Genomic DNA, 12266 nt, shown 5'->3' with positions numbered 1-12266 from the left:
TGTGTGTGCGTGCTGGCGCTCTGCTAATGGGCGTAACAATGGACAGTGAGAGAGAGAGAGAGGAAGACATAAAGAGAGGGCGTTGGTGTCTGCGCTGAAAGAACGATGACTTGGAGAAAATACAGAGTCAGCGTACACACACACACACACACACACACACACACACACACACACAGTCAGGATCATGCTCAGTTGATGTTTATTTTGCAGCAGCGTGTCTTTCGTCTTCCACACAGTCGCCGCTCTTAAAGTCTGACCCCCCCGCTATCCTGCACAGAGACGTAACAGCTGTTCTATTTTTAACTACGACTACGGCTCCCATGAGACGCGTTTCATTTGCTGGAGACGTGAAAGAGCCTTCAGACGGTGCTGCAAAACAAGAAGAGAGAAACGGGTCTGAATGACTTGCTCACTATCACGGGGGTCGTATCGCTACTAGTACTCTTATCAATATTCTGTATCGGGTCTTTTTCATTACTAAATAACTGCTTTTTAATATGTTATCAAAATAAATAAACTGAGAACAGGATTAGAATTTATTTGTATTTTAAATATGACTAAATGTTTCTAGAGCAGCAACCCTCTGAACCCCAAATGACACCGTTAACCCTAAACCACAGTCATCACAGTCAGAGGTTCATCTTTCCGACGGTCCTTGAACACATCCTTCCGTCGGATAAAGCAGCCAAAACAAAGCTGAACAAACGTCTGTACTGCAGTGAGGAGCGAGGCCAGACAGGAGCGCACTTCAGAGGGTTAATATCAAATCCTAAATGTCAATAAAATGAATCCTATTCCTGAGTGGAGTCCATAGAGAATGAAGAACACAAACAGAGCGGGGGCAGCCTGACGCTGAATACACCAAACGGTTTTTAAGAAGGAGCGATAACAACACTCCGCTCTTTCATAACTAAGCGTCGGGTCAAGTGGTGAGGACTGTTCCACTTCTACCCTTCACCAGAGCTCTGGGGCGAGTCGCCGTGTTCACAGGTGGTGTGAAGGTGGTGTAAAGGTGGTGTCGTGTCTCCCGCCAGAGACGTTAAGCTGTTTCCTTACGGAGCTGCTGGGAAGCAGTCCGCCTGCACCCATCACAACGCACAGGAAACGGAGCATTCCTCCAGCCAGACAGAGGAGGAAGTGGGACATGAGTCAGGCTGTGTGTGTGTGTGTGTGTGTGTGTGTGTGTGTGTGTGTGTGTGTGTGTGTGTGTGTGTGTGTGTGTGTGTGTGTGTCGTACATGTCTCTCGAACACATTCTTGACCTCGCTGTGAGGAGCGCAGCAGTGAATGTAGGTCAGGATTATTCAGCTCTCGGTGAAGTCGTCTCCCACAAACTGTTGTTTCTCATTTGCACGATGCGACTTTGCTTCACGTCACACGATCACTACGTTTCCATGCACGCTCATCCCCTCTATTATTCTGTACATGACGATGTCCTGACTTTGGTGTGGCGAATGCCTGATTCCCGACAAAGACGTGGGACATGCCGATAAGAGTCTGCTTTTAGAAGCCTTCTTTGGAATATGCGCCTCAATAGCCGGCTGTTACTCACCGCCTCTTTCCTGAGTTTTAGAAAATCACAACATGTTGCCTCGCTCACGGTATCTCAATAAATCTCACTCGCTGGTGTCAAAGCATCTCACCGACCACTGGCCAGATGTCGTGGCATTTAGTGCAGATGTTCATGTTCCCCAGAGGAGGAACAGCCCTGACCTTTTTCACCCGACTCCACCGGGGTCAGAATGTGAATCGTGCACACGGGCTGCGTCGCCGTCATAACTGCGCTGGAGGTTCACGGTCCCCAGAGGATGAACTATTGATTTGAATGACCTTGTTGCCGTGGATACAGCTGTGTGGTGCTGATGCACCAGTACAAGTACCAGTTCAGTCCTTTGACTTTGAATAGGTTTTTTATTTTCATCAGATGTTCCTCATGGTCTGACTAACAAATGAAATACACAAGATGATGCTGACATTTCAACGTTATGTTTCCCTGATACAAATACAACATGGATGCCTTTTAAAGGATCGTCTTCTTAGCTTCCTCTTGGTACGAGTTCACTTCCAGACTACTGGAAATGACAGAAACACGTTAAACCCATCTAGTGCTGAATGAGGTGATTCTAGTGGTGGAAGAATGTACTCAAGCAGAAACAAATGCGTGTTGAATGTGATCAGCGGGAACATTTAGCTATGAGCAGTTTAAAGTGAGTACTGAACTGCTCAATGGATCCTAATGGCTTCCTGCACACAGCGTGAAGATATGGCTGTGAGTGAATGAGTGAATGAGTGAATGAGTAAGATGATCAGTCCTCTGGTCCTCTACAGAGATGTAGGTCATGTGCTCTCAGCTCCTCCCTTACACCCTTCCTCCAATCCACTAACTCTACTTCTCTGGCGATTTATTTCAGCTCGTCAGTGTGGGGGGAAAAAAACTGCACTAATTTACATATATTTATTTTGTACGTATTAATTAATGGCACTATGAAGTGCTTGTTGGACTGCATGCAGTTGTTTATTGCGTAGAACACTCTAAAATGTAAATGAGAGGTTCTTTAATCACATCTGGACGGCTAGAGGGCAGGAAGTCCAGTGTGTCCCGAGGCTGACGCCCGACTCCGTTGACGCAATTTGCCTCATAAATCCAAAAATGACGCTTAAGAAGAGTGAGAACACACAGACAGCATGATGCACACTCTATCCAGGGATGAATGTGCTCAGAATTCATATTAAAGACGATGCTCTTTATAACTTCAGCTCCTCATAATCTATGTTGTCTTTTCCTCTCAAAGCGGTCCAGGAGTAATTCTCTGTTTCCATGGTTACAGTGTAAAACTGGTAGTTATGCAGCGTCCCTTTAAAGAAGTATACATAGGAGTAAAGAAATATCACGGCGACGCTAACTGCGCATTATGAGTTTATTTCAAGTCAAACGTATAAAACGCAACGCTGTCGACTCTTCGTCCACAGTAGGGGACAGGAGGACAGCTTACGTGGAATAAATTATACATTTTTGCGTTCTTTGATCCAAATAACCCAGCCACAGAGCTCTCCATTCACGAAGTGAAATCCTCACACTTCAGGGTTCCTTCTTACCGTACATGGATGGACATCAACGGTACGTAAGAAAGGCATTCAACAACGCAACGGGATGCTGACGGAAGTAGTCCTGACCGGTCATAAGCCACAGAACGGACCGGCGCCTATTGTTAATAAATAGAACATTTTTTTGATGTGTTGCAGTCTTTTCTTCAGCTGCCAACATATGATATATATATATATATATATATATATATATATATATATATATATATATATATATATATATATATATATAATGTTGTTCTGGACCAGCGTGTCAGTCAGCTGCTGGGTAAAGAGACGGTTATGGGTGGTTGTGGTGGTATGTATCAGCTGCAGGCAGGTTGTGTAGGAGCCTGACGGTGAAAAGAATCCATCTGTAATCCACATAAATCTCTCCTAATCTACACATTACCTGGATTAAAGAGCAGCCAGTTGGAGCTGCTGATCAGGCTCCCGCGGGGACAAAAGGTCAGCCTGATGCTTTAGAAGTCATCAGTCAATTGTTTATATCCGCTCTTATGCTAACAGGCAGCCAGAGTACAGACCCTGAACCCGGCCTGCAGATGATCTCTTCTGTTGTGTTGTCTGAAAGATTCATGATGTTCCAGCAGCGCGCAGCAGACCGTGGCCGAGTGCCTTTGCTGCTCTATATTGGGGCTTGAATGCTAATTAGCCTACTCCACTTCTGAAGGCCTATAAAAAGACGGCGCGGCCTCTGGGGAAGTTTGAGCGACTGATCTGTCCTCCTGCTTCTTCTTTCCTCTGCAATGTGATGATGTGAATGTATTTTTGTATTTACAGCATATCGGCCCGATTCAGACATGGAAAGATTCCTGAAAAAGGTCGTGAACGATACTCCATGTTGTAATCAATGAACTGTGCTTTAGAGAGCTTTACATTCTTTGAAGAAAACGTGGAATCATTTCAGTTCTTTCAAAAACGTTGAAAGAACGTACGTTGAAACGTATGGGTTTTGAACATCCACATAATATTGTCTGTCAATGCAAAGATGTCATTATGGTCCCCTCAAAATCTGCACGCATACCACTCTCTGTTCCTCGTCTAAATGACCGACAACAGCCAGCTACCACCAGCAAGAGTAGGCTGTTTGTTTTTAGAGGAAGGTTGCGTGCAACCGTAGGCCACATGGCTTGGAATTGTGTGAAGATGGAGCAGTGGCGACAGAGGAAAGGTCAGGTTGAGCCCCCCCCCTTAGTACTTTGTTACAGCCATCAGATGGCAACAGTAACAGCAACAAGTGTGACATCGACGTAAACCAGAGCACCAGGAGTCTGATGGAACCAGTTTGAGGCCTCTGGGCCTTTGCATTTTGCATATATCTGATGGCATGGAGCGCTTCAGTTACACATTTACATGAATCAATATTCATTGCGTTTATTACTGTTGCAATGTTTTGGGGAAATTTATAACATGGCTATATGATAATATATTAGTTAATAACATGGCTATATGATAATATATTAGTTTATAACATGGCTATATGATAATATATTAGTTAATAACATGGCTATATGATAATATATTAGTTTATAACATGGTTATATGATAATATATTAGTTTATAACATGGCTATATGATAATATATTAGTTAATAACATGGCTATATGATAATATATTAGTTAATAACATGGTTATATGATAATATATTAGTTTATAACATGGCTATATGATAATATATTAGTTTATAACATGGCTATATGATAATATATTAGTTTATAACATGGCTATATGATAATATATTAGTTTATAACATGGCTATATGATAATATATTAGTTTATAACATGGCTATATGATAATATATTAGTTTATAACATGGCTATATGATAATATATTAGTTAATAACATGGCTATATGATAATATATTAGTTAATAACATGGCTATATGATAATATATTAGTTTATAACATGGCTATATGATAATATATTAGTTAATAACATGGCTATATGATAATATATTAGTTTATAACATGGCTATATGATAATATATTAGTTAATAACATGGCTATATGATAATATATTAGTTTATAACATGGCTATATGATAATATATTAGTTTATAACATGGCTATATGATAATATATTAGTTTATAACATGGCTATATGATAATATATTAGTTTATAACATGGCTATATGATAATATATTAGTTTATAACATGGCTATATGATAATATATTAGTTAATAACATGGCTATATGATAATATATTAGTTAATAACATGGCTATATGATAATATATTAGTTTATAACATGGCTATATGATAATATATTAGTTAATAACATGGCTATATGATAATATATTAGTTTATAACATGGCTATATGATAATATATTAGTTTATAACATGGCTATATGATAATATATTAGTTTATAACATGGCTATATGATAATATATTAGTTAATAACATGGTTATATGATAATATATTAGTTTATAACATGGCTATATGATAATATATTAGTTAATAACATGGCTATATGATAATATATTAGTTAATAACATGGCTATATGATAATATATTAGTTTATAACATGGCTATATGATAATATATTAGTTAATAACATGGCTATATGATAATATATTAGTTTATAACATGGCTATATGATAATATATTAGTTAATAACATGGCTATATGATAATATATTAGTTTATAACATGGCTATATGATAATATATTAGTTTATAACATGGCTATATGATAATATATTAGTTAATAACATGGCTATATGATAATATATTAGTTTATAACATGGTTATATGATAATATATTAGTTAATAACATGGCTATATGATAATATATTAGTTTATAACATGGCTATATGATAATATATTAGTTAATAACATGGTTATATGATAATATATTAGTTTATAACATGGCTATATGATAATATATTAGTTAATAACATGGCTATATGATAATATATTAGTTAATAACATGGCTATATGATAATATATTAGTTAATAACATGGTTATATGATAATATATTAGTTTATAACATGGTTATATGATAATATATTAGTTAATAACATGGCTATATGATAATATATTAGTTAATAACATGGCTATATGATAATATATTAGTTAATAACATGGCTATATGATAATATATTAGTTAATAACATGGTTATATGATAATATATTAGTTAATAACATGGCTATATGATAATATATTAGTTTATAACATGGCTATATGATAATATATTAGTTAATAACATGGCTATATGATAATATATTAGTTTATAACATGGCTATATGATAATATATTAGTTAATAACATGGCTATATGATAATATATTAGTTTATAACATGGCTATATGATAATATATTAGTTTATAACATGGCTATATGATAATATATTAGTTAATAACATGGCTATATGATAATATATTAGTTAATAACATGGCTATATGATAATATATTAGTTAATAACATGGCTATATGATAATATATTAGTTTATAACATGGCTATATGATAATATATTAGTTTATAACATGGCTATATGATAATATATTAGTTAATAACATGGCTATATGATAATATATTAGTTAATAACATGGCTATATGATAATATATTAGTTAATAACATGGCTATATGATAATATATTAGTTAATAACATGGCTATATGATAATATATTAGTTTATAACATGGCTATATGATAATATATTAGTTAATAACATGGCTATATGATAATATATTAGTTAATAACATGGTTATATGATAATATATTAGTTAATAACATGGCTATATGATAATATATTAGTTAATAACATGGCTATATGATAATATATTAGTTTATAACATGGCTATATGATAATATATTAGTTAATAACATGGCTATATGATAATATATTAGTTTATAACATGGCTATATGATAATATATTAGTTAATAACATGGCTATATGATAATATATTAGTTAATAACATGGCTATATGATAATATATTAGTTTATAACATGGCTATATGATAATATATTAGTTAATAACATGGCTATATGATAATATATTAGTTTATAACATGGCTATATGATAATATATTAGTTTATAACATGGCTATATGATAATATATTAGTTAATAACATGGCTATATGATAATATATTAGTTTATAACATGGCTATATGATAATATATTAGTTAATAACATGGCTATATGATAATATATTAGTTAATAACATGGTTATATGATAATATATTAGTTAATAACATGGTTATATGATAATATATTAGTTAATAACATGGCTATATGATAATATATTAGTTTATAACATGGCTATATGATAATATATTAGTTAATAACATGGCTATATGATAATATATTAGTTTATAACATGGCTATATGATAATATATTAGTTAATAACATGGCTATATGATAATATATTAGTTTATAACATGGCTATATGATAATATATTAGTTTATAACATGGCTATATGATAATATATTAGTTAATAACATGGCTATATGATAATATATTAGTTAATAACATGGCTATATGATAATATATTAGTTAATAACATGGCTATATGATAATATATTAGTTTATAACATGGCTATATGATAATATATTAGTTTATAACATGGCTATATGATAATATATTAGTTAATAACATGGCTATATGATAATATATTAGTTAATAACATGGCTATATGATAATATATTAGTTAATAACATGGCTATATGATAATATATTAGTTAATAACATGGCTATATGATAATATATTAGTTTATAACATGGCTATATGATAATATATTAGTTAATAACATGGCTATATGATAATATATTAGTTAATAACATGGTTATATGATAATATATTAGTTAATAACATGGCTATATGATAATATATTAGTTAATAACATGGCTATATGATAATATATTAGTTTATAACATGGCTATATGATAATATATTAGTTAATAACATGGCTATATGATAATATATTAGTTTATAACATGGCTATATGATAATATATTAGTTTATAACATGGCTATATGATAATATATTAGTTAATAACATGGCTATATGATAATATATTAGTTTATAACATGGCTATATGATAATATATTAGTTAATAACATGGCTATATGATAATATATTAGTTTATAACATGGCTATATGATAATATATTAGTTAATAACATGGCTATATGATAATATATTAGTTTATAACATGGCTATATGATAATATATTAGTTAATAACATGGCTATATGATAATATATTAGTTAATAACATGGCTATATGATAATATATTAGTTAATAACATGGCTATATGATAATATATTAGTTTATAACATGGCTATATGATAATATATTAGTTTATAACATGGCTATATGATAATATATTAGTTTATAACATGGCTATATGATAATATATTAGTTAATAACATGGCTATATGATAATATATTAGTTTATAACATGGCTATATAGATACTATTAGTTTGGAAATATTTGTATTAGTATCATAAATGTTGTATTTTAGTGTATTCTCATCACAGGTACCCAGTTGAAGAGGAGTAGATTCAGTTGCAGCAGTATCCATAGATCTTGGCTATAATGGTGAAGTTGCCTTTGGACTTGTATCTATAGATTGTATACTACTCAAGGATAGAAGTGCATGATAGTGGAAATGTGCTGAATGGGTTCATATTCCTTGTCTTTCAAAGGAGACCACAAATACAAGCCTTCTGTTCAGGATGCTATTTCAGCGTTTTTTCCCACAGGGATAGGGCTAGAGCGTACGAATAAAAGGCCTCTATATATTTTTGTTATATATATCTATAGATATATATATATATATATATCTATATCTATAGATATATATATATATATATATATATATATATATATATATATATATATATAGATATATATACACATATTGTTAACACACTGGTATCTGTACTCGGTATCAGCCAATTTGCAGGTGAAGGAATCAGAACCGCTCCAGTAATTATGCGTTCTTTTGTTGAATCTAATTAATCAGATTATATTGGTGTGTGTCTGCGCTCACCCTGTGTTGTGTGAGAAGGTGTGTGTCCTGTGATATCAGCAAATCTAGATCAGTCCGGACTGATTCACTGGCTCTTCAGGCTCGGTTGCCATAGTAACCTCCCTATGTGTGCGTGTGTGTGTGTGTGTGTGTGTGTGTGTGTGTGTGTGTGTGTGTGTGTGTGTGTGTGTGTGATGAGAGTATGGGGCCAGACTTCAAATGATATATGATCTGAAGGTAAAGCTCACTTAAACCCTATTGTCAAACAGCGCCTCAGCCACACCTCCAGCTGTTGTGCTGTCATGAAGAGCTCAGCATCACGCTCTGCCGGTACGTTCCCATGCTCACCTCTGTGCTGTGCATTCTGTCGTCCCTTCCTGTCCTCCAGGTCTTCTGTAGAATCTTTGACTGCCTGCAAGGGCCCCCACAGGTCGAGGTAGGTGTGACAGCATGGAGTGGAGTGGTGACACCTGAACTCTGCACCAAACGTCTGCTCCACTAATAAATCATCTGATGTGTTTAAGATGGAGCACAATCCCACGGCGAGGACACAAGGCAGCAGCGTTCAGAGACTCACAAGTGTGCCACATTTTAATACAGCGTCAAAGACATTACAACTGGAAGTATGTTACACAGCTTGAGACTCAGTTGAATCCACGATTGATATCTTGTAGGAGAGAGAAACTGTGATGTTATCTGTTAGTCCGGGGGGGAACAGGGCCGGAGACTAACGGCGTCCCGGGGACCATCACACATTCCCCTCATAATCCTGTGTTGAAATCTGAAGGAGGAGAGCTAGTTAACGTTAGCTGTTAGCTGTTAGCTGTTAGCTGTTAGCAGCCAGTGGGCAGTGTAGTCCAGTTTGGCTAAATAACCGAGCTAACAGCTAACGTACTGAGGTTGTACTGAGTTACATTGTGATGCGTTCGAGCTCTCGTCAACAAAGACTTAGAAATTATAACACTGATGGGTAAAATGTAGTTTTTGGCAAAAAACTGTAACCGGATCATCAGGGATTAATAATAGATTCTCTAAAAACAGATAACGATCGTGTTAGGAAGTGTTGAGGATTCATTGTTTTGTTCTAGTTGTTGTTTCAACAGTTTTACATCATCGGTATCGACATTGATTACTACATTTCTGTTATTGTGACGTCCCGATCTGCTTTACGCCAATAAGCGCAAAGTTAACTGTAGTTTCCCTCACAAGGTGACATCAGAGAACAGTGCAACATTTGTTCACTCTACAGTCAGGTCATAGACCTCAGTGGAACCTGAAGAAAAGTCACGCTTTGGCAGCTCAGTATCTATGAAACATATCAGTGTGACTAAGCTGCATGGATCTGTCAGAATCTCTATCTGTGTGAACTAATAACTCATCCAGCATGTCTCTCTCACTCAACATCATACCAATCAACAAGTTGAGGCTCATTTCAAATGCAATAAGGAATGTTTTTGGAGGCACACAGTTGGCCCGGTTCTTGATGTGTGGGATGAAGCGCTTCACGTTCAGCAGCTTTACACGTTACAGGTAGAAATGTTGGCCCGACTGTGGCAGCAGTCAGGGAGGTCAGGATGAAACCAGAGAGACGATGGATACGACAGACATGGCCAGTGGTAGAAAAGTATGTATAATATATACAGTACAAGAATGTGTCTTCAAAATATCCAAGACAAAAACATTGAAAGGGAATTGCACTACGGCAAAGATACAGGTAAACGAGGCCGATGTCATGGTCAACTGTTAGGCTTGTGTAACAATGTTTAAACCGGTTCAACATTAAGCCAAACATACCGAAGTTTACCATGAGGTGTCGCGTGTAGAGACCGTAGACTGTACACAAAAATTGGACGTCGTCCCACTGGTTTTGGACTTTTGGTATTTTGGCCGTCACCATCTTGGTTCTTTTTGGAACCAGAAGTGACACGAATGGGTGGAGCAAAGAACTAACATTAGGCAACCAAAATTGTACAACTCCTTTCATGAACTGAAAACACACTGTGAAAGGGTTAAAGACCAAAACATGGACAGGTAGAGACCTGTCAATCAGCGTGTAGCCCCGCCCCTAAAGCTTCCCCTCTTCATGGTCTGTTTGACTCTAAATGTTCCATAATGTACTAAATGAACATCATGCTGTATTGAAGAAGACTGTAAACTAGAGATTGAGACCATAAACTCATGTTTACAATGTTTACTGAGGGAATAAATCAAGAGAGAAGTAGAGTCATTTTAGACTAGACTTCTATACAACCAGAGGAGTCGCCCCCTGGTGGACACTAGAGAGAAGTAGAGTCATTTTAGACTAGACTTCTATACAACCAGAGGAGTCGCCCCCTGGTGGACACTCGAGAGAAGTAGAGTCATTTTAGACTAGACTTCTATAAGACCAGACTTCTTGCCGGACCGCACCGGCGACAACTCTAGTACCTACATGTCACTGTGGCTTACAAATCTTGCATTTGAAACAAGCTGATTGGTTGATCCAACTTCCTGCGGGTCGGTGTGCTCAAAACAGAACGCTGGACACGTTCTACTCTGAATCCGAATATGACACGAGCTGGTTCTGAAAGTACTTGAAGCGGTGCAGAAGCAGTATTTTAGTGTGTATTTATTTAACCGTCCCGGCTGCAGGAAGAGACACGGCTCACTCACTGTACACAGAGAGAGAATGGTGCGTGACACAGAAAGGTGAACCGGTCCATGCTCGACACATCCCCATAGGCCGTGTGTGTGTGTGTGTGTGTGTGTGTGTGTGTGTGTTGTTCCCTACAGTAGCTGTCACTTCGCTTCGCCGTCAAAGAGCTGATTGTCTGACACAGTAGAACAAAGTGTTGCCTCTGGCCGTGTCAGTCTGTGAGAATGTTTTCAGTCGGATCACTACGCCGGACGTTTTAATGAATAAATACCGTTTTCGGGAACGTTCGGTTACTTGAGCTGATCCCCGTATCGAGGTTCGGTAGCCAGCCTTCGGTGTTTAGCTCCGGGTTACGTGCCTGAATCCCAAATACGTAGTGTGTCTCTCTTCAATACGTGTCCAGTATGTTTTGTCTTCGCTAAGTCGCAACTGACACTGCGGCATTCATGCCTTAGTGTCATGATAATGGCCCAGACAGCTCTGAATAGCCGTTACTGTGCAGTGAATGGGACGCATTCACACGGCCCCATATTGAAAGAGATGT

The 12266-nt window shown here is 36.1% G+C and overlaps 1 protein-coding gene across 2 annotated transcripts in view; it reads left to right on the top strand.

The window, feature by feature from the left end:
- The window catches only part of bcar1 (BCAR1 scaffold protein, Cas family member), a 66716-nt gene that overhangs the window by 16039 nt on the left and 38411 nt on the right, over positions 1-12266 (top strand). The window contains exon 2 of one of the 2 annotated variants that reach the window (XM_068722886.1): positions 9476-9523. The exons of the other annotated variant lie outside the window; for it this stretch is intronic. Coding sequence (XP_068578987.1) covers positions 9476-9523 — 48 coding nt within the window. The remainder of the gene's footprint in view (positions 1-9475; positions 9524-12266) is intronic. 2 annotated transcript variants of the gene reach the window in all.

This window comes from Cebidichthys violaceus, unplaced genomic scaffold, assembly GCF_023349555.1.
Source record: "Cebidichthys violaceus isolate CVI_PGR_0920_01 unplaced genomic scaffold, fCebVio1.0.p SCAF_3, whole genome shotgun sequence".
Classification (NCBI taxonomy): domain Eukaryota; kingdom Metazoa; phylum Chordata; class Actinopteri; order Perciformes; family Stichaeidae; genus Cebidichthys; species Cebidichthys violaceus.
This window is presented reverse-complemented; position numbering and strand designations above follow the sequence as displayed.